The 24,045-nt window shown below is 45.3% G+C and overlaps 3 protein-coding genes across 3 annotated transcripts; 1 reads left to right on the forward strand and 2 right to left on the reverse strand.

Moving 5' to 3' along the window:
• Window positions 1-758: 758 nt before the first annotated feature.
• On the reverse strand, window positions 759-5,255 carry LOC119297065. Its single transcript, XM_037575012.1, has 5 exons — window positions 5,246-5,255; window positions 3,998-4,286; window positions 2,021-2,143; window positions 1,404-1,501; window positions 759-965 (listed from the first exon to the last, which is right to left on the reverse strand). Exons 1-5 carry the CDS (start codon window positions 5,253-5,255, stop codon window positions 919-921), a joined length of 567 nt encoding a protein of 188 aa, XP_037430909.1. The 3' UTR covers window positions 759-918.
• A 237-nt stretch (window positions 5,256-5,492) lies between these two features.
• Window positions 5,493-8,592, reverse strand: LOC119298712 (G-type lectin S-receptor-like serine/threonine-protein kinase At5g35370). The gene has a single exon (XM_037576002.1). The coding sequence runs from the start codon at window positions 8,521-8,523 to the stop codon at window positions 5,638-5,640; it is 2,886 nt and encodes a 961-aa protein (XP_037431899.1). The 5' UTR covers window positions 8,524-8,592; the 3' UTR covers window positions 5,493-5,637.
• A 7,538-nt stretch (window positions 8,593-16,130) lies between these two features.
• Window positions 16,131-17,654, forward strand: LOC119298713 (protein yippee-like). The gene is made up of 5 exons (XM_037576003.1): window positions 16,131-16,235; window positions 16,328-16,371; window positions 16,608-16,719; window positions 16,824-16,879; window positions 17,289-17,654. The coding sequence occupies exons 1-5, from the start codon at window positions 16,131-16,133 to the stop codon at window positions 17,395-17,397; spliced, it is 426 nt and encodes a 141-aa protein (XP_037431900.1). The 3' UTR covers window positions 17,398-17,654.
• The last annotated feature ends 6,391 nt before the right edge of the window (window positions 17,655-24,045 follow it).

Consider the following 24,045-nt stretch of genomic DNA (forward strand, 5'->3'; position numbering starts at 1 on the left):
AGATGAACTTCCAAGATGTGTACACGCTTCAGCAGGCGCTCGACGTCGCCCCGCCGCCTCGTCTAAACACGACGCAAGACCGTGCGGAGCACGCCGAGCGGCAGCGCCGCCTCCTCGTCGCCCAGGAGGACGAGCGGGTCATGACGGAGTGGCGACGGCGCCACCCGAAGGACGTCGCCTACGAGCAGGTCTACTGGGCAAGGCGCTGCGAGGAGGACACGCGAAGGCGCCGCGAGGAGGACAGGTGAAGGCGCCGCGAGGAGCGGTTGAACAGGCGTCGGCGGAAGGCGTTGGCGAATGCGCAGTTCGATCTCATTGCAGTAGGTGGGTAGTCGTTTTTCACGCCGGACGATGATCGGTGGCTGGACATCTGGCTAGATACCTCGGACGACACCGCCGAGGATGATAATGGTGATGATGATAGCGACTTAGAGTAGTTTTTTATGCAATCTATCTCGTTTTTTATCGTTTGTCGTTTATTATTATGCAATCTATGTTTCCGATGTAAAATACCTTTGTATCGTTTAAAATCTATGCAATCTATCTAGTTTTTATGCTTTCAATGCCTACATTTCTAGTTTGTAGAACTAGTAAACGTGCACGTGCAACGCACATCTCAACTATTGCACATAAATTCATGTGATATATATTTTGAGTATGGATTTTAAAAAAATCAAAAAATTGAAGACATCACAATGGAGAAACCAGAGAACAACAATATGCATTATTAAAGCATACCACTAACTCAAATTGCCTATTTGAGTTTCGAAGTGAAAGCACAAGTATGTCTAGTTACAAGGAAACATATTTAAAAAAAAGTTACATGTCACTAAAAGTATTATTCAGAAGTCCCAAATCCCGTTTCTCTGGCCCCCATGAACGCTTACGCTAAACTCTAATGAAGTCGTTCAGCAACTGTCATTGACTATTTATCCTCCTCATGTTTTCTCCAATACCAAGGGCAGCTATCACCACAAAAAAAATCCACTTAAAAATGAAAATTCGGGTAGAGTAAAATGAAAGTTTAGGTATATATTAGACAATGGTAGCATGTCAACACATAGTGCAATGCATGTTTAGATAGTTAAGAGATTATATTTATAGGGGCATGAAATTTCATTGAAGGAAAAATAATTGAACCCAATTTAAATAACCTATATAAATACTTCTAAAAAAAGGCTTCCAAACAAACACTAAGAATTGCTCTATTCTTCAGGTTGCAAGTATTCTGAAATACAATTGAATCAGAACTCTAAAAAGTTCAGTAATGTTGAAGACAAAATGTTGATCTGAAAATGTGCCAATTTGGTTATTCAGAAATTGTGTTTCTACAATAGCAGCATACATAGATGAATAGCACGATAGCATCCTTATTCAGGTTACATTATTCAGAAATCTCTCACCACCAATTACTCGCTTCAGATTGTTGTCAAGCCCATGGATGCCGCTGATGCTTGAAACAAACAGATATACAGCCATGTCTGCAAGATGGCATGTTGAACTAAAATGCGGATAAAGCAAAAAAAGATTATGATATGTTGAGTGAACTCAAAATAAATAATAACAAAGCCAAGACACATAAAAATAGATGGTTGTATCACAAAGTATGACCCAAGATGAGGCAATAGAAAAATTAACATTCAGGCAATATAAACCCCGGGAAGAGAAACTTAGCTTACCTAAAAGAAAAGTTAAGCACATGAATTTACCCAGATGAAATTTGGAACTATGACCATTAGCAAAATCTGTATACATTAGAAATTTCACACATTCATGTTGGCACAAGCTACGGTAGCAATAATTTATAGGCACTGGAGCATGCTGATAAAAATTAAAAGTAGTACGGTAGAACAAAGGTAAGGACGTAAGGTGAATAATTTTTAGAAGAAATGGTTCGGTGCAAAGGTCATATTAGTCCATTGAGTAACTGCATTAACAACCTCCAGATTCTATCAGTCATGGACTAACAACAATAATAACACCCACTGGGCAGTGGCTAGATAAGTAAGAAGAGGCAAACCTGAAAGAGTGTCGCGGAGCCACGGGGATGTCCTTGGAAGAACTGGTTGTTGGGAGCATCCATCCAATCACAAACTTCCTATTAATTGATAAAGCTTTCACCTCTGTACGTAGGCCATATTCACTTGCAGTGGTAAAAAACAAGAGGAAACAAGTAAGCACATTCTAATCTACAGTACTCACATTACAGTCCACTGTTTAAAGCCCTCAACTTTGACAGGAAACAACTAATTCCAGTAAGCACATTTTGAATATTTAAAAAGTTATAAATGGATATAAAAGAAACTGTAAATTAGGTGACAAATAAGAAAAATGTTACATGCCATCGACACATCGCATGCTCTATATTGTGTCATTTCATTACCAATGTTGGCTGCAGAACAAGAAAAAAACAGAGAAATTGAAAATGATATATGTTCAAAGGAGATGAGTAATACAGTCTATAATTCTATATCATGTCCAATTTTGTCATATATGCATGAAGCATATAGTCTAAACCCCAACTTCAGTTGCCCAAAAGTAATCTAAATTTGAGTTTTGTCAGGACAAGAATTATAGTACCTCTTATATCAGATCAAAGATAAATAAGTTCTAGAATACTCACTGGTAAACTGTTGTAGATGCATTAATGAAAAACAAAAATTAATTTGCAGGGTTATAATACAGTGATAGAATAAAGTTTTTTTGATCAGAACTGCATGAATACACACCACACCTCCTCTAACTTCCAAGTGATTTCCAGGCTTGCCCCCAACTCAGCTGACAGCATATGTGAATCTTTGGGGAAAATACCATACATAAACACGAAAAATAGTACCATGATTGGCAATGCAAGCCGTACATATGAATTTGCTAGGCCAATAAACAAGTATGGAAAGTAGATGATATTGCAAACAAATTTCAACATCGATTCTCCACGAACATCGTTCACAAACCTGAACATTTACAACTGATGTGTCTAGATTTGTTTACTACAAATAATATACCCATTCCTTATTATCTTTATATAACTTTCTAATGCTTTCTTTCAGTGTAACAACTAACACATAGTAAATTTACTACCCCCATCCGCCTCCTTGTGCCTACTCCTTCTGCATCTCCAGGCTACCAAATTTGATGTAGAAAATCAACTGCAAAGTTCCAACTCCCTTCTTCAAAATCTATTTGGCCAGAATCTATCTAGCTCCTGGGCATGGTTTCTTTTGGTAGATATTTGTCACTTTTAACCTTTTACATATGTATACATGGTATATCATTGGACATAGTATAACGATATTCACCAAAGATACGTGTTAATGTTCTTAACTCTCTTCCTTCTAACTGGCATAATGTGAGAAAATGTGCATGGTTCAGAAAAGTGATTCTTCCCTGGGAAACTTTACTCCATATCTAAAACCAACATCAGTGTTCCAATACATTGAGTGTCATTTCTTACTTATATCATTCTGTGATGTAAGCTTTTCAATTACTATATGTCAGTACAGTCTTCGTTCTGAACCATGTCCAGGAAAAATCCAATGCCTTGGATAGCTTAGAACTTGAGTAAATCATTCACACTGTATGGGATGCCTTGTATATCTGGCTGGACGTTTAATTGATCTGAGGTCCTTTCCCAAAACAAAAAGGAGATAGCAGCCATCACGGAGAGGAGGGATGTAGTTCAGCCAAATAAGTTAACATTCTTTCTTAGTTCAGATAAACATGCTCTAGTCTTGAACGACATTAGCTAAGAAGAAGTAGTATAGCAAAGAAAACATGGGCAATCAACGTAGCTTCTTCAGGTGATACGAAGTAGGTATAGATAATAGCAAGATCTGTGCCTCTAATTTTTTTAGCAAGGTCGGACGTGTGGAGTAAATTATCAAGCACATAACTGAACATATATATAACAAAAATAGCAAGACCGGACGTTTGGGGTGAATTAGCAAGCACAAAACTGAACATAAATATTTTCTCCTTATTAATGATGATTGCTTACGGGAAAGGATATGCCTGTCCTCGACACTCAAATTGGTGAGGGATTCGTTGCAGAAAGAGATCCCCTTGCGTGTCGTGGGAAGCGTGTAGCGGACGCACACGGGCAACGGCCAGGGGCGGAGGGGGGCTGCTCACGCTCGCGGCGGCGGAGAAGAGTACCGGCTGGAGGCGGCAGAGGATGGGCGGGCGGCGGAAGGCGGCAGAGGCCCGGCCGTGGAGGCGGCAAACGGCGGCGGAGGCTTGGCCGTGGATGGGCGGGCGGCGGGCGGCGGCGAAGGCCCGACCATGCTCTGGTCGTTGGGAGGAGGAGGTGCGGGGTGTGGGAAAGGTCGTCGTGTGGGGGTTCGTGCGTGCGTGCGGTGGGTTTTTTCGGAACGGGCGAGCTTAATTGCGCGGCTTGTTGTGTTAAACACAGGAGGATTAAAGACCATTAGATATTGTAGATGGACGGATAGAATTGCTTGGATCTTCGCCTCTCTTTTTTTTATAGGGGTAGTAGATGAGCGCGCGCTGCATTTTAACGCGGCTGCTAAAGTGGTCGCTGCGCGCCGCGCCAAACCAGGCGATGGGCGCGCGCTAAAACTGTTTTTTGCACGCGCCGCGTTCAGCGTCTGTTGGAGATGCTCTAAGTTGGTGACTTATTTGAAACCAAACAAGGCCTTACTCACAAAAAAATACATTCACGCTATGAGCAAAAAATTGTAATAACCAGAGTAGCATGAAACCACGGTATTTTAGCCCGTTAGGATAAGATACCGCAGTGTTGACATATCAAAGTATTTTGAAGTATTAATGATGTATTATCTTCTTTTTTTCGTGTTGGCCGGCCGGCGTGGCAGGTGCAGATGGATTTGTTTGTTTATGCAGCAAAGCATGTGCATATGTTCACCGTCTCCTTTCACACGGAAGCAAGAAAATGCAAGCAAACGTCGCCATGTGCAATTGGCGTTGACCCTCCTTTTCAATTGGCCCAGCTTCTTCCACGATGACAAGAAACTGATCGATCCTCCCTACTCCCTCCTTTTATCTATATAGGGTCTAATGCATTTTTTAAGACTGCTTTTGACTATTGATAAGATTAATAATACATGAAATGTATAATGTGAAAATTATATATTGGAAGCTCCTTTCACATACGAATTTAACGGTATGCTTTGTGTAAGTTGCATGTCATATATTATTGCTCTAATATTCGGTCAAAGTTAGCCTCAAAAAACGCATTAGGCCTATATTGAATTTTACTGTTTACCTGAGCTCATGTGAGCATGAGCTAAGAAAAGCACTTTTGAATAAAGTGATTACTACTACCACTAGATGTCCTCCTTGTTTTCTAGTATAATAATACCACATGTGTTTTCATAGATCCAATGAGTCACAAAATTTCTCATTTATCTTAGAAATAGTAAAACAATTCTAAAAAAATAAATTTAGCAAAACAAAATTCTAGAGAGAAATATTGAAAATCCTAACAGTTCGCCGGCGGCAAAACGAAGAAGAACAACTACTCCTTTTCATTGATGAAATGTATGTATTCACAGCTCACAAATACTGTATGAACAAGAACATTGCACACACATTTTTGATTGATTTTTTTACTGCAAAATTTGCATCATTGCATTACACTGATGATGTCATGTCATGTCATCTGGGAGCCGAGAGCTGCTGCGCCGACACGCACGACGGCGGCGACCAGCTGCTGCTGCCGGCGGTCATGTCCGAGCCCTTCCACTTCCCTTTCCAACCTCCCGGCCGTACGTCGACGAGGCCGCGCCCGTACATCCTGAGGTAGGCGAGCTGCTCGGTCCTAGGCACGCGCACGTCCATGCTGCCGTCGAGCATGCCGGACACGGCCGTCATGGCCGGCCGCACCGACGCCTCCTCCTGGAGGCAGCACAGGGCGACGCGCACCACCCTCGCCACCTCCGCCGCGTCCGCCCGGCCCTCCAGCCTCGGGTCCACCAGCTCCAGGTACCGCCCCTCCTCGTGCAGGTCCAATGCCAGCGCCGGGAAGTAGCTGTTCCTCGCCTTCGTCGCCTCGCCACCGGCGCCATCGGACGACGCGGCGCTGGTGGTGGTGCTGCTGCCGGTGGTGGTGGTGTCGTGCTCGTCATCCTGCTTAGAGTTTTTCCGGCCGCGCACGATCTCCAGCAGCACCATGCCGAAGCTGTACACGTCGGCCTTGTCGGTGATGGGCGCGTTCATGAGCCACTCGGGCGCCAGGTACCCGCGGGTGCCGCGCATGGTGGTGAAGAGCCCCGACTGCTCCGGGCTCATCAGCTTGGCCAGCCCGAAGTCGGCGATCTTCACGCCGCCGCGGTCGTCCAGCAGGATGTTCTCCGGCTTGACGTCGCAGTGCAGGATCTTGCGGTCGCAGCCGGCGTGGAGGTACGCCAGGCCGCGCGCCGCGCCCACGCACACGCCGAGACGATCGGGCCACTCCAGCACGTCCCTCTTCTTCGTGGCGGCGCGGGGGAAAAGGGACTGGTCCAGCGAGCCGCGGCTCATGTACTCGTACACCAGCAGCTGCTGGCGCGCGCCCTCGGCGCAGAACCCGCGGAGCTTCACCAGGTTCACGTGGTGGACGTTGCCGATCACGGCGATCTCCGTGAGGAACTCGCGCCGGCCCTGCATGCCCAGGTTGTTCATCCGCTTGACGGCCACGGTGGTCCGGTCGGGGAGCTCGCCGCGGTACACGGAGCCGAACCCGCCCGAGCCGATCTGCCACTTGAAGCCGTTGGTCGCCGTCTCCAGGTCGGCGAACGTGAACCGGGTCGGCAGGCCCGGGATGAGCACCTCGTCGTCGTCGCCCTCGCTGTCGTCGCCGTCGCCCTTCTCCGACGGGACGTTGGACGACGCCCGCGACGACGACAAGGACGGCATCATGTGCAGCATGAACCAGCTGCTGCCACCGTTGCCGTGCTTCTTCTTCTTGGCCTTGCCGGTGTTGGCGCCGCCATGGCGGTTCTTGAGCCAGTGCACGCCCAGCACGTACAGCAGGAAGGTGATGAACACGGCCGCCACGGCCGGCAGCACGATGCCGAATATGATGGTGATGGTGCTCAGCGACGACGAGCCACCGCCACCGCCTTGGCCGCGAGATGGAGCCGGCGGGACCGTCTTGATGAAGGCGACGGCGGCGGCTGCGCTGTTGCCGCCGCGGAAGACGGAGCCGATCTGGTTGTGAACGAGGAAGCAGGACTTGGAGGAGTTCTTGTAGACGAAGCCGACGCAGGAGCAGTTGGCCGAGCAGAGGTCGCGGCACGCCGAGAGCGCGTCGCCGGCGGTTGTGGGGAGCGCGAACTTGCCGGCGAAGTAGCCGATCCCGTCGCCCAGCCTCGTGTAGCTGTAAGGAGTCCGCGCGGATGCTGCCGACGACTTGGCGGAGGCGTTGCCGGCGAGGCAGCTGTCAGATAAGACCGGGAGCGCGGAGCCGTCGGCCGGCGAGCAGCCGCCGGTGGTGTGCGTGGTGAAGGCGTCGGGGCACATGCAGGAGGAGCCGTTGTTTCCGGGCGTGCAGAGGCCGAGGGTGCCGCACGGCAGCGGGAGGTCGCAGTCGCTGGCCGGAGCGGCCCAGACGGAGGGGAGCGTGGCGCGCGCCGCCGTGGGTGAGTAGGCCGTGCTGAGCGCGCGCAGGCGGCCGGACGAGTCGACCTTGAGGAGCATCCTGGTGGCCGGCGCGGGCGGCGACGCGAAGCGGAGGCTGAATACAGTGTCCCGGCCGTCGTCGTCCGCGAGGAGGTAGATGCCGGAGGCGTTGACCATCATGGATCGCACGGCGCGGTTAGAGTCCTGGACGGAGGCCGGGTCGGAGGAGAGCGCCCAGTACGTGACGAAGTCACGCCTGCCATCGGAGGAGGATGCCCACTGGAGGAGCGCGTCGGTGGGGGTGAGGAGGAGGCGGTAGGCGCCGGGGGAGAGGTCCTGCTCCGACGCGGTGGCGGTGAGCGGGACGCCGAGGGGAAGGACCTGGCCCTGGAGCAGCGTGTCGGTGGGCGCGTCGAAGGTGGACCAGAGCGTGGCGTTGCCGGCGTCGATGAGGGCCAGCTGGCCGGTGTCGAGCAGACGGAGCGCGGCGACGGGGGCGGCGAGGCGCGGCGTGGACCAGGAGGGGCCGGACTGGTCGGCGGGGTCGGAGATGTAGAGGCCGGAGGCGTTGAGGGAGAGGATGATGGACTGGATGATGGTGGAGCCGGCGGTGGCGGCCCAGACGGGGGTGCGGGAGCGGTCGTGGAGGACGGAGAAGAAGTAGCGGGACATCTGGGACTCCTCACCGGGGGGAGAGTTGGAGGAGGAGGAGGAGTCGTCGGCGCCGGCGTTGAAGACGGCGGCGGAGAAGGTGGCGTTGGGGGAGCGGAGGAAGACGCCGCTGGTGTCGATGTAGTGCATGTAGGTGAGGTTGTAGGGCGGGTAGAGGAACTCCACCGGCACCGTGCGCGCCGCCGCCTCTCTCAGCCCGCCGCCGCCGCCCAGCAGCAGGATCAGGCTGCTGCAGCTCCATAGGAGGAGGAGGAGGCGAGGGAGCGCCATGGGACCGGCGCGTAGGAGAAGCCGCCGGGCGGGAGGATAAAAGCGGCGCCTTTTTTTTGCCGGTTTCCCTCCTCCGCGGCAACCGTCCGCGACGTGGAGAGGAGAGTTGACCTTGCTGCTGAAATGGACGGCGGAATTTAATTACTTACACCAAGAAATATATATATATATATATATATATATATATATATATATATATAAATGACGTGGCTCATTAAATGCAATGAAAGACTATGAGCATGTTCCCTCAGGAGTCGTTGGTTGGTTGCAGCTCAGCTCAACACAGCAGCAAAAGGGAGAAGGAAGATGCAGAATTTTTCATTGTTGCATGGAGCCGGGATTTTTAATCCATTTTTTTTGTGAGAGCTAGGGATATATCAGTAGACAGCCAGAGGAGCCGGACCTGCAGCTGCCGCCCATGTGTATCTGAAGGCGGGCATGGAGATAGTCGACATCTCTACGAGGAGTAGCTAGGCGATCTATGTAGTATATAATTTGAGAAGTGTCCGGTGAGTGCTCACGGACGCGATCGGGGGCGTTTGAGGAACCATATTTGTCATATGCGGCTGTAGATGTTGGCTAAACTGTTAAAAATGTTGATAGAGTATGATAATGATTGTTTCATTGTTGCATGGTGGCTGGGTGCGGTCGGCATGCAAAGGAAGACTTTGTGTTGCTGCCTCCGTGCCTCTGGCCGAGATCACATGTATCCGAGTGTCTATTATACTATCATATCAAATACGGTAGAGTAGAGTAGTATATATTATCTTTATCTTTGATGATTCCATTAGTCCTTGCTTTGAGATTCCTGTTTTAGTTTCCTGTCAGGAGCAGTGCATCCATCCATCCATCCTAGGATCAGGATTGGGATTGGGATTGAGATGCACACAGGAGAAAGAAGGGGAGCTTATTTTTATTAACTCAAGAAAGAGTTGAAAGTGATGATGTTTGACATGCAACCATGCTTCTTCATTAGTATAGCAGTATTAGCAAAAAGATAGGAGCAGCTGGCCGGCCAGGAGATATATATATACGGATCCTATAGACACGAGAGATACGAATAAGGTGTGTTTGTGGTACGAGTAGATTGTGAGAACACACTAGTGGCAGTCGGTGTTACTGTAGTACGTAGTATTCCCTCTGTAAAGAAATATAAGAGTAAACGCTCTTATATTTCTTTACGGAGGGAGTATGATTGAGCAGAGCTGGCGTGTCTTTTGTGGACGACGACATGCATGGGAGGAAGTGATCTAAACGCTCTTATATTTCTTTACGGAGGGAGTATGATTGAGCAGAGCTGGCGTGGCTTTGTGGACGACGACATGCATGGAAAGAAGTGATCTAAACGCTCCTATATTTCTTTACGGAGGGAGTATGATTGAACAGAGTTGGCGTGGCTTTGTGGACGACGACATGCATGGGAGGAGAGGAGACAGGAGAGACGCAACTTGAAGGCCGCCTGCCCTCTCCTCTCCCCGGGTTTGACTTTCATATCCAGCCATCCTCGATAGAGAGAGAGAGAGAGAGCTAGCATCAACATGGTAGTATTACTATAGACCTATGCTCCCTCTGGTCGGCTGCAAACATGCCAATACATGCATGCACCAACCTCTACCCAATCACAGCAATGGAGTACATATATACATGGCGTACGATTCAGAGAATTAATATAATGTACAGTAGCCACGCAACAACCACCGTTACATTGCAATCTGCTGTTACGATCGAGAAAAGATCCATCACACTGCAATCGATGATTTGAACCATCGGATTTCATACGTGCGACGCTCTACCTCGGCCACTTTGCTGCCGTTTCAAGGTGCCTGCACCACATGTCACCGGTCCAAATGCCCAAAACCTCAAAACATGTAATGCTTGCTTGCACGATTCCATCCAACAGTTAGAGTGTGATCTAAGCGCAGGGCCGGCCCGGCCCCCCAAGATCTAGGGGCCCCCTCCAAGGTGTAATATACATATAAAGGTAAGTATAGTAGCAGGCCATAGCTTCACGTAGAAAAAAGAAGTAGCCCAGCCCAAGAAGGACGCACATAAATCAGGGTACGATCATGCGGAAACAAATCAGCGTACACACGTAAATCACGTCGGCTCATTCTCTTTATATTCCATAACTATCGTGAGACATTCTCCCTCCAAAAGAAAAATAAACGATCGTGTGACGTGAGGTCATCCCTAATTCCCTCTATTCTCTGTTCTCCGCAAGCTCCAAACTCCAGATCCCAAATCGCTTAGGGGTGACTAGTCTCTGTTAGGTTGATCTCTTTTCCGTTCGAGCCGAACGGCTCGACGGGACCGTGCACCGCTGACCCCCACCAACATCCCTACCAATCTAGGGTTACCGCGAGCCGATGGGAAGCTCCACTGCATCCACCCTAGCACACACACAACCCCACGCCGACGACTCCACCATGGCCGTCGGCGCTGATTCCTCGAGCCAAGGAGAAGGTGATCTCCTTCCTCCGCCATCAATCTAGCCTACCCGATCCCACAACATCTATCAGTCTCCGGGCACTGTATGCGGCGACGACACAGCATGAACATCACCTACCCCAGAAAATTGACATTGTCGGCCCGAGCGCACATGTACATCCTCGAGTGTCTGCCACCAGAAATCCACGTCACATCATCGCCGAGCGTCCAATGACTGACGCCGATCTAATCAATCTCAGGTATGTCAATAGTACTATTCCATACAGTTTAAAGTAAAACTTCGTGCTTTGAGAAAGAAAGAATTTGATAAAAGTAGTTGCCATGAAGAAATTCTATAAGCTGCGGATGATTTTTTTTGCATGTTACATATCTGTTTGTTTTGGTTGATATGAATCACTTCATTGAAGAAAGGATATAACTCACTGTGTTGAAAGATTGTTCAGATTCACGGTGCATGTGATTGTTGCATCAGCTAAAACAAGCTTTTCAAATTTAAAATTATTGAAGAACCATTTGGGATAAACAATGAACTAAAAGAGCTTAAATGGTTAGGTAACACTATGCATCGATAACAAACTATTGGATGATATTGACATTCACACAATCACAAAGTGATTTTTCATCGAAGAATCTTACAAGAAAATTTGAAGATATGCATATTATGTTTATAACAAGGGGCCCCAAATTATACTTTCGCCCCGGGCCCCCAAAATCTCAGGACCGGCCCTGTCTAAGCATACGAAATAGTAGCTTGCACGTGGTTTCTTAATAAGGTAAATACACCGGGAGTCATAGAACTTCCATGCGACAGTCAGTTTGGTGCACAAACTTATAAAATACGTATTTCTGGTCATCAAACTTGCATGAACATTCATATACGGTCACATTTCGCTTACGCGGGCGTATCCGTGGCCTACGTTTCCATTTTAAAGTTATTCGTGCTTGACTTCTAAAAGTGAGCTCGATGGTATTTTGAGTTAGCCGCCAGTCTCCGCAGCAGGAATGTGCTCTCAGTTTTAAATTATCCTAAGGTTTATAGAATTTTGGATGATTTGTGATCCATAGATTCACGTCAGTTTCCATTGAAAAAAAATGAACCACCTCTCTAGCGATTCACGTCAGTTTTGGTAGACTCTCACACAAGGAATACCCTCCTATTAGGGTTTTAGTACTACGGTGCCAATCGAAATCTCCGACAAGTGTTTTATGTATTTGCTACCTCTACCTCGTCTCCATCGGTCCCTGTGTCTTGGTGCGGGGTAGATAAGATCATTTGGTAGTTAGGGAATCGGGATAAACCCTAGCTATGGAGGAAGTGGTCTTCTTCTTCATATCTCGAAGATCATTTTCGTGACATGCTCAACTTCTTAGAGTGTGCTTGGCGATATCTGAATCAGTGGCTAGTCTCTGCAGCATGAGTTTGCATGCTCTCAATTTCAAGTTATCCTATGGTTCTGAGCATTTGATCTATTTTTTGACGATTTGTGATCCATGGACGTGGATCATCAAAGGTTTATGATCTTGAGGCTCATTTCTTTTTAACATCCTTGACTTCTTAAAGTGAGCTTGACGATATCTCGAATAAGCACCTAGTCTCTGCAGCAAGAATGTACTAACAATTTTAAGTTATCCGTGCTTGAGTCCTAAAAGTGAGCTTGACAATATTCCGAGTTAGCAGCTAGTCTTTGCAGCATGAATGTACTAACATTTTTAAGTTATTCGTGCTTGACTTTTAAAAGTGAGCTCGATGGTATTTTGAGTCAGCCGCCAGTCTCCGCAGCAGGAATGTGCTCTCAGTTTTAAATTATCCTAAGGTTTATAGAATTTTGGATGATTTGTGATCCATGCATGTAGATTCGCAAAGGCTTAGGATCTTGATACTCATCTCGTGACATTCTTAACTTCTTCAAGTGATATTGGATATCTCGAGTTAGCAGCTTGTCTCTGCTGCACGAATGTGCACCTAGTTTAAAGTTGCCCTAAGGTTTAGACCATTCAAGTTCTTTTTCGATGGTTTATTATTCATCCATGTATACTCTCGAAGGCTTAGGATCTCAAAGCCGATTTTTTTCCATATGTTTGACTTCTTAAAGTGGCTTCATGATATCTCGAGTCATCGGCTAGTCTTTGCAGTTGAAATATGCTCCTGGTTTCAATTTATCATAAGGATTAGAACATTTGAGCTATTTTTCAACAAGTTTTTGATCCATGCATGTAGATTATCAAAGCCTTACGGTCTAGAATCTCATTTGCATGACATGCTTTACTTCTTAAAGTGAGCTTGACAAGTTAGCAGCTAGTCTCTGCAGCAGAAATGTGCTCCCAATTTCAGTTATGGCCAGGGTTATAGGATTATTTGAGTCTTTTTGGACAATTTCTGATCCATGCATGTGGATTCACAAAGGCTTAGGATCTTGAGGCTCGTTTCTTTGGCATGATTGACTTCTTGAAGTGAACTTGACGATATCTCGAGTCGTCGGCTAGTCTCTGCAGCAGGAATCTGCTCCTAGTTTTAAGTTATCCTTGAGATCGAGCTACTAAATGACCGAGATCCTAAGATGTGGAGAATCCTAAAGCGATGAATCAAGATATCATTCTAAGGATTGAAACACATTTATGCTTCAGATTCTAGCCGTTAAACGACTGAGATCTCGGCAATCCTACCGTAAGAAGTCAATCATGACACCAAAATGAGCCTTGAGATCCCCATAATTTGGGAATATATATAACTTGTGTAGAAATCATGGAAAAAGTGCTCAAGTGCTCTAAACCTCATGAGAAGTTGAAATGTGGGTCTCTGGAAGATTTCCACGTCTAATGATCCCTGGTACATTGCTAATGGTAGATTGCCAAAACACATCGTTTTCATGATTCGGCCCGTAAGGTTGCATCTCACAATTTTGGGGTTCTAGGATAATCTCCACGTCAGGAACCCCGTACACTACTATAAGTGGTCGCCAAAACACAATGGTTTCGTTTATTTCGAGCATCATCGTGGGCTATAACTCACAATTTCAGGTTCCACAATGATTGAACATCTGAAATACATAAGAGCAACTTCAATGCGGCGACCCAAACAAACACTGATTTTGTTCACTTTTTGTCCGTTTTTTTAAAACCCCACCCATATATTAATTAACTTAGAATATTAATACAATCGTTCATTACAACATGTTCCACACAGGCCGGAACGCTATTAATAAGAACATCATCAGACTTATTATTAAAACTAAACTTAGCTATCTCGTGCGCCACCTTATTAGCTTTCCTGCTAATCTTGAAGATCTTCACATTCGGCAGCATCTTAGAAATACTGAATGCTTCCTTCTTTAGGTCAACAAGGGGAGATCTGTCAAACCTGGAAGCTATGCAGAGACTTTTTGTCTGTTTGGATCACCCGTCTGCTCGTTCATGCTTGTTTTTTCGTTTGGGTCAGCCGGTGCGCCCAACAGGGGCGCTTACATTTTGTGACATGTCCTCTCCGCCATTCTGTCGAACGCCTGGTGGGTGAACTGCCCTAACCTGCCGTGCCACCACCCCGCAGCCCCGAGCTCTCGCCTAACCCCGAGCCTATCACCGCCACCTTGCCGGTCTCCGGCTACTCCCAGGAGTTCTAGAGGTGGAAGCAGAAGCAGTCGGGCAGGTCCACCCACATCATCTCCGACGAGTCCTTGGCGTACTCGGGCATGGCCCGCCCTCCTCTGCTTGGCACCAAAGGGAGTGCGTGCGTCGGACCGAGCGCGCCGGGGCGAGCGTGGCATGGCCCGGTGCAGCAGGGCGCGACGCGACAGGGCAAGCGGGGGGCGCGACATGGCGCGGTGGTGGGGGGAGGGGCGAGCGCGATGGCAGAGCAGAGTGAGCGTGTTTGGGCGAGATGGCACCTGCGCCATGGCGAAGCGATAGAGAGGAGGGAGAAAACTAATTGCATGAGTGGATGACAGGTGGGCCACGCGAGACAGGCATCGAACAAAAGAGGACACATAAAATATTCCTGTTGTGTCCGCCTCCGCCTAGATCTGTCCCAAAGTTGGAACAAAAATGGGTCCGAGCGAACAAAAAAAGGCCAGGAACTGAAAATGAGTATGTACATTGGGCGTTGTTTTTTGCCCGTGCGGACATAAAAGGATGCTGGCGGACCATTTGGTCGCTGCATTGCCAGCCGTCCCAAACTGTCTGTGCATGTTCGTTTGGGTTGAAACGGACCAAAACGTTGGCGGCTGGTTTCCGTCCATGCGGACACGAAACAGACACGAAGCATGTCCTCTCGGTGTCAGCCACGGCCCCACCTGTTGGCCGCCCAACCACCGTCCACAGTTGTATTAAACGCGTCCACCGACCTCGGGCCCATCTGCCAGTGGGTGGAAGCGCCAAGGCGCCGTCCTTTTTAATGCAAGCATGGAGGGGGGGGGGAGGGGGGCTCATTCACTTCCATCCCCCTCCACATCTAGCCTAGCTTGCCCCCTCGTCGGCGACATGCAAACCCTAGCGAGCCTGCATCGCATTCCTTTGCCTGTGGTGCCCCGGTCGGCGCAGACGCGCAAACTGCTGACGCCGAAGCAACAGCGGCTCCCAACATTAATGATTAATCATGCTCATTTCGGCTGCGTGTTTTCAAAACATGTTTTTTTTTCTTTTAACGCGGGAAAAATATAGGTCTGCCATTCGTAAGACGCATCGGCCGATCCAAACGAAAAAACGGACGCGCCCGTCTGCTCGGCCGACCCAAACGAACAAAAGGCGCATCCATTGGGTCGCCTTGTTGGACCGGCCCTCCTTTGCAGTTATGTTATGGGGTCGGGCCGGGCCGAGCAGGCGAATCTGAGGTAAATAACATAGCTGATTGGAGCAGGCCCTAGCCCAAGACAGAGATAGTGGATTGCTGATGGGGAGAGCGGTGGCATCGTGGGCAAAACCGTCTCTCTGCCCAGTCAAAATTCCCCATTACCCATTGCTTCCCGTCTCCTTCCTTCCCCACAAATTTAGTACTCGTATTTACTTGCACCCCACTTTTCCCCCATTCCCCTTCCCTTCCGTCCGTCGCCGGGATCGGATCGCGCCGCTCTTCTCCGGCAGGCGCGGATCGCCGATCGACAGCCGGTCGGCAAGCAGCATCGGTTGGCAGGCCGTCTTAGGGGAGCAAGAAGAGGAGGGATCGACCGATGGGGCGGCTGTTCCTGACCAGCCTGGCGCCGGCGACCGGCACCATCTACTGCTGCAAGCACTGCGACTCCCACCTCGCCTACGCCCAGCACATCATCTCCAAGGTATCCATCCCTCTCCCCCCGTCTCTCCCATCTCCGTTTGTGTCCATCTTTGTCCTAACTGAACACGCGCTTTGGTCTTGTTTCTTGGCCAGATGTTCCGCTGCAAGCACGGCAAGGCCTACCTCTTCGACAAGGTGTAAGTGATTGATTACTGGACCATGCCTGAATCCCCCCATCTTGCTCATACTTCTCCATTTTTATTCATCATCTTGCTACTGCCTGTGCTCTGTTTTATTTACTGTGTGCTCTGTTCTTCTCTGTAACACGGCTGCTGCTGCATTATTATTATTATTCAGAAGAATTGATGTGCTCTGTTCTCTGTTTTACCGTGTGTTTCATTGTGTATGTACCCTTCCTTCATCGGCAATGCAGCGTGAACGTGGTCGCCGGGGAGAGCGAGGACGACCGGATGATGACCACGGGCCTGCACACCGTCCGCGACATCTTCTGCGTCGCCTGCGGAGCCATCCTCGGCTGGAAATACGTAAGCGACATTCGCCTCAACATTGGTTCTCCTCTTCATTGTTCATCCTTGGTTTGATTGGTGGTCATTATACTCACTTGTCCATGGTCCTGTATGCTTGTTAGGTGTCTGCATTTGACAAGGATCAGAGGTATAAGGAGGGCAAGTTCATCCTGGAGAGGTCAGACCCTCATGCCTCTCCCTTTGTTCTCATATTGCTTCGCTCTCCTTTGCTTCTGGATCGAATCGCTAGCTACTCTGCTTTGCTTCAGGATCGAATCGCTAGCTACTCTGCTTTGCTTCAGGATCGGATCGCTAGCTACTCTTGCAGTCTTAGTTTTTACATCATATTAACCTCTTCTTAATCTGACATCATTTTCAATCATTTGTGTGCTAATAAATTGAACATGCAACTGCTGCGCTCATAGTTCTATGCTACCCTACTACCCTGTTAACTATGTCTACAAACTAAACTAGCTAGTTCACAACACTGATGATGCATCGCAAGGAAAAACAAAACTACAACGCAAGTCAGCAATATGCACCGAAATCCGTTCCTCATCCTGTTCATTTATTTGGGCGAGGCGCAGGTGCAAGATCCATTCGGGCGGAGGCGGCCCTCCCGACCGCATCCAGCTGTGGGCTGAGCATGACGCTCGCATAAGTTCCAGCGAGGATGACGACCAGGGCGCCGTGTGACCTTGCAAGACAATGCAAGATCAGTTCATTAGGCAGGCAGACATGACATGACTGTAAATATTAGTGTTAATCAGCGTCGTTCCGTTCCCTGGCACTGCAAATCATGTAGCTGCTCGCTAGATGAAGAACCATGAATGCTTATCTATCTATGCATATGCAACCGTATGAACCAGACTAGTTGTCGTTCATGTACATATAAGAATGTGTCTCCACCAAAATAAAATCTTTGTCAGTTTAGTACTGATTTGGAGGATGGATATCCCCTGCTGGCAGTGTTATGCATGCTATGTCCATCAGGTAAGCATTGGTGAACAGTGATCACATCTTTTTACACCGTCTGAGGCAGTTTTAGTTGATTTATTTACATGGGCTGTTTCCCCCCTTGTGAAGCAGAATATTCAGGTGGGGTTTACAAGTGAATTATTTAACGGGCGTTTAATTTGATAAAATAAATCCAGGATGAAACATTGAACGGAAAATGTCATTTCGATGAAAAAATTATGCATGGCAATGATCTAGGACAATTGCGTAAGAAACGTGAAAGAAACATTGTAACTGCATCATGTTCGGAACGACATACAATTCCCTGTTCTGGGACATTTTGTTGCATACATTAGCTGCAGCTGGTGTTTGTCTGCGTGGTTTGTTAGAATGGTGATGGTTTGAATTCTTCACATTTCATATACTGGGAGAATGACAACGAATGTTACCACTCAGAAGGGCAAATCTACTGAGGTTGCGATTCTGATCCACAACACATGTGGCATGTGGTTTCACATGCTGATCATTCACATTATTATTCGACTTTTGTTGTTGTTTCCTTCCTCATTATAGTAGTATATATATGTGTGTAAAAAGGCGTGGGGATTTGGAACTCGATTCCCTGGTTTGTTTACAGTGATTTGGTTCACCATCGCTTGTTCAAACACAGGAAATCCATGAAAAATTGGCTGGCTCTATCACCTTTCAGCATTGTCAACAGGAAGCAAATACAGTGGCGCACAAGCCGGCGAGACGCTTTTGATACAAATTCTCCTTCGTTTTGGGATTTCCTATGTAAGAAACGACATTTCTATTCTGTGTCGTTACAAGAATTTGTTAGTCTGTGTCGTCTTATGTCACCGGATGCGGCTATCTGTGAAGGCACACTGTATGTGTCACTTGTTGCAACTTGATAGTTTTCGTATTCTTTTGTAGATTTGATTATTCAAATCATTTTATTTCTTGAATCGTGCGTCCAAGTAACGAACCGTTTTCACATTGTATTTCTTGCACCGAGATCTTCGAAATTAGATCACATGTTAATAGGTTTCGACATTTTTTTCCACGAGAAAACTGAAAATAAGAAAAAATAAAAACTGAAAAAAATAAAAACTGACAAAAAAAGGTAAACCAAAATAAAAAACTGGCAAAGAAAAAAAAACAAAACAATCGGAAGAAAAAAACCAAAACCCAGAAGCACAGTTTTTTCATTTTTTTAGGAAGCACGGGTTGTGCTTTTCTTTTTGATGGGGAAGCTAAGGTTGTGCTTCTCGCGGAATCAAAGATGTGCTTGTAGAAGTACTATTGTGCTTTTCCCTTCTTTCGGGGGAAGCAAAGTTGTGCTTTTTTTTTTTCCGACAAACACAACTATGCTTTCTCGTAGAAGTATAGGTTGTGCTTCTCGCAGGGGCACATACTGTGTTTTTTTTTGAAGCACAACCGTATTTTTCCTATTTGGAGAAGCACACTACGCAGGTCGTGCTTCTGGCGTAAGCAAATTTTATGCTTATCGTGAAAGCACACCTGTGCTTTCCACGAAAAACATAGCTTCCTAGAAAAAAGTTCCATAAAAACCTTGGGAAAACCAAAGAAATATAAATAAGCCGAAACCCTCCTAAAAATCTCAAAAAGACACGTGAAAAAGGGAATCATGAAGGAGTACCCAACACGTGACACATGGCGGCGGCTGGGCACACCACGCGAAGCTCCAGCATCCCAGCGAGTACCTGCTAAAAGGATCCGGCTTGCCTGCTCCCTCTCCATGCTCCCATCCGTGCTCCCACCTCATCCTACGGCTGTCTTTTTTCCTTTTTCTTTTCTAATCTAATCATCTCCTCCTTGATTTTAAAGGGGTGGAGCCGGGCCTTATTTTATCCCAATCAAATCAAGCCACGTATGCGGAAGTACGGATGGGCACACAAGCGGGGAGCAGGCAAGTCTCGTCCCTGCTAAAAAGCGCCCCCAACATAGTAATCGCCAGTTAATTGGTGGCCGGTCAGTAGGACGTGCCTCATCCTGCTAACATAACCCGATTTGTTTTCTATTTTTATTTCAAATTAAATGCATATGTTTCAAAACCTTAAATTTACATTGGAAGTAAAAAAACGAATTTGAAAAAAGGTTAACATAGTAAAAAAATTGCACAGTTTTAAAATATATTGATAACGATAACTATGAAAAAAATGTCCATGACAATGATTTTTTCCCGTGTTTCAAAAAATGTATGCTATTGTTATAGAAAAGATGTTTGTGTAACGTCAAAAATGTTTCGTTCCATTACAAGAATGTACATCACATCTGATAGAAATCTTCCCGCGTTTAAAAAAAGTTCATGAAATTTAGAAAAATGATATGTACAAACGTATTTTTTTGCATAGGTTTAAAAAATGTCTATTTACATAAAATTTATTTTAACGTTTTAAGAAAAAATTATGTGTTTGCCAAAAATGTCCGTGAAATTTTCAAAAAAGGTTATACATCATAGAAAAAATCACGCAGTTTAGAAAAAAATGTTTATTGCTGTTTCAAAAATATACATAATGTATTTGAAATAAATTACCATGTATTCAAGAAGTGTTTGAAAAATGTATTTTAAGAAAATGTGCATCATGCATTTGAAAATTTTGCAGCTTGTATCAGAAAAATATATCATGTGTACTCTAAAAATGTATATTGTGTATTGAGAAAAGATTAGACATGCGTTGACAAAAAGAAAGCTGATAAAAACCGACAAGAAAACCCAAAGAAAAAAACAAGGAAGAAAGAAAACAAAAGTACAATGAAGAAAGAGAAGAAAAACAAAAAAACAAAAGAAAACAAAAAGTCTGAAGTAAAAATAAGACAAAAAGGAAATACGAGAAAACCAGTTAAAACACACACACACACACAAAACTGGAGCAGAGAGCAAACCTACGTGTGGTACGAGCGGCAGGAAAGCAACTACACTAATGGGCCAGCCCGCTTGACGTCAACCATAGGCGATTCCTAATAGGAATCGGTACGGGCGACGTATAGCCCTGTCAGTCGTTCCTCTAAAAAAGCCATCAATATTTGTCGCATGCAGATCTAATTACTTATTTTTTCCCTCTCAAGGAAAATGGAAGTTCAAATAAATTAAAATTCATTTTTTAGAAGCACAGTACATATGTAGAGGCTCACAACACAACACACACCCATTCACCCTGAAGAACACACGCATGCGACCCTACACTTATGAATACCTCCAAGAGACTAAGCCGGCAGATCATGAGATTGATGAAGTCTCCACAGACACCTCATTGTCGCCGAGCAAAAGTTCTATGTACAAAGAAGCCTTGTTTTAAACAAGGTACAATCAGAACACTTTCTCAAATAACAAACAATGATTTTTTTACGGGTGAACAACGGCTTTTTGTAGGGCAACCATGGGAAGATAGCCAAAACCCATCTCTGTAAGTAGACATAACACAACGATTACATAATGTAGCACTCAACGGACACAAGAAGGAACAAGAAAACAAAGACAGAGGAAGAATAAAAAACGAGCCATCACAGCTAGATCAAAGTGAGAAGAGAAAGAACTAGCATTGTTGGATAGGTTAAAAGGAGAACCAACATCGAGAGGACGTAGGAAATCTTCAAAGACTTCTACCTTACTAGAAGGGTTGGGCGCGCTTTGCCGCGCCGTTGAATTTGTTGGGATTTTTAAATTTCATTACTTACTTTATTTCAAAATATATGGTGTATTACTTTTTTGAAAAGTCTAATCTCTTTAAGTTTGATCAAACTTATAGAGAAATATATCATAATTCATAATATCAAATCGGTGTTATTAGCTTCATCATGAAATGAACTTACATTTTTTGTTTAATATTGTGAATGTTGATATTTTTGGCTATGGACTTGGTCAAAGTTAAAGAAACTTGACTTTCCAAAAAACTAATAACTCTTATATTTTGAAACTGATGGAATATTTAGTTTGGCTGGTGGGGGAGACGATGGAGTGTGTTTTTATGTTTATTTATAATGCGGTTATTTGGTGGGCTTTTCGTCGTGTGATTCTGTGCTATCCACTAATCAACCCATATTTATATGGGGATATTTTTTTATCAGTGGTTGCATGTACTGTATTCATGCTATAGTATCATATGGTGGCGCTTTTTTCTAGGTGATGGAGTCTGCGAGGCGTTGATATGTTTTTATAGGCTGGTTGTTGCTGATTGATTTGAAAATTGTTGGCCCGATCAAAATCATAAATCAAATTCAAAATTGTATACCTCAATTGAATGAAAGAGCTTTAAAATTAGGGAACATAGAAAATTAAAATAATTAGATGGGAGGGCCCCTTGAGAAATTGTTGTCCCAGTCAAAATCGGATGAGCCAATTCTCAATTGTAGCCTCAATTAATTGTGAAGATTTAAAAATTATAAAGCATAGTGTATTAGATAAAAAATTAAATGAGAGAGTTTTGAGAAATTGTTGACCTGTTCAAAATTAGGTGACCAAATTCCAATCGGAGATCTTAATTGATTGTGAGGCCTCTAATCCTAAGGAGCTTAGTGATATAGTATTAGAAGGGTAAGATGCGCTTTGCTGTTCCGTCGTCTCTATTTGGCCATGCACCTGATGATTTCAAAGGTAATTACATAACAGTCATCGGTTATCACGCTTGTTCGGACGTTCTTTTCACAAACATACAAAGAGACAACGCCACGATTGACATGTATCATAATTGGTATTTTGTCGCAAATTTATGGAAAAATGGATGGTATGGTGTTCATACAAAGAGACAACGCCACGCTAAAAAAACAAAGAATAGATGGTATTTTGTTTTACACTTAAATTGCATCCTAGATTTTTTTTTAAGAAAAAAATGGCATCCGAGTTATTGTCGCATGTATCCATATAACCGTGTGAACATAAATATCATTCCAAAAGCATCTCTTCACAGATAAGGCCTAAAAAGAAAGACAAGCATTTCACCTCCGAACTAATAGTGGAAGCTAGCATCATTCTGCGAAATGTGTACATGTGGGATGAACTGCTGATATGATCTGAGAGTTCATTAAAATTGGATACATTCCATTAAATATATAACTATAAACATCCACCATATTTCGTTATCCAGGCTTCTGATATACAGTCTTCGGTCTGTAATCTACTCTCAAAATCATGTTTCTAACTCAAAATATGGACCTTCATATCAAAGAAGACCCAAATTATAAAATAAAACACTACACTTGTTGCATCTTTGAAATAGCCATCGGCCTTTCCTCGGCCAGGAGCTGATAGTGGAATCAATATTATGAAGTAGAATGATCATTTTATGCAGCCCTATTCTCTAGTGTTCTGCCAACATGGAACTGATACAACTTGACACACCTAATCGCGCGCGAAGCCTCTTAGCGGCGGACCTCTTCTAAATATTATAGCATATTATAGTGCTGCTATAGCGAGCTATTTAAAATGTTTGCTCATGTGTTTTGGGCAAAAGACCCTTAGCGCAGGACCTCCTCTAAACGCTATAGCTATAGCGGGCTATTTAAAACCTTGGCGAGAGCCCACCCGGTTGTAATTCCCTGGACAGTCGACACGACCAAGGGAGTTGACAGAGTCAAAATCAGGGCACACAATCCAAATCAGCATCCTCATTTGACCGTGAGCTGTTTAAAATTGGGGAGCATGATGATATAGAGTATATGTCCGGGAGACTTGTATAGGATTTGACCTTTAGGTGAGATCGTAGGATCAACACCAAAATTATTTAGACAATTCAAAGAATTCCGAATCTTTTTGACAACATACCTGCAAGGTATGTTTACAACTCTAAATCAGCTTCAAACTCGCTCTACAATAAGATATTCAAAAAAGACAAATTTGACTATGAATAGTGTCATCTTGGGGTGAATAGTATTTGGCACTATTCATATCCGATTTCGTCTTTTTTGGTTCTCTAAGTGTACTTCAAATTAGGAGCTGAAATTTTTTGAGGTTGTACATCAAACACGGATGTGTGTCTACAAATATTTTTAGAATTTTTAAACATGTTCTGAGTCTTCAATAGATTGATCTCATTGATCTCACCTAAAGCTAGATCTCATACAAGTCTCCCCCAGTATATGTCTAGAAGAGGTCTTTTGCCCCCTAAGTCATGTACACACATGGTAGAACAGGATCATTAAAAACACACATCGTAATACGCCACTTCTCTTCTTTCTAACTTTCTTACATGGTATTAGTCGCAAGTTCTGATACGACCTGTTGTAATATAAATGCAAAGTTTGTGGATGTTTTGCCTGAAGCCACGGTAAAGTTATCAAGATGAGCGTACACTAGTTAATGTTTGCATGCACATAGTTGGTATAGGCCAAGCAAAGAAACTTGTCCAGGCTCAGGACCAGATGAGA

Source organism: Triticum dicoccoides, chromosome 5A (genome assembly GCF_002162155.2).
Source record: "Triticum dicoccoides isolate Atlit2015 ecotype Zavitan chromosome 5A, WEW_v2.0, whole genome shotgun sequence".
In the NCBI taxonomy this organism is placed as follows: Eukaryota; Viridiplantae; Streptophyta; class Magnoliopsida; order Poales; family Poaceae; genus Triticum; species Triticum dicoccoides.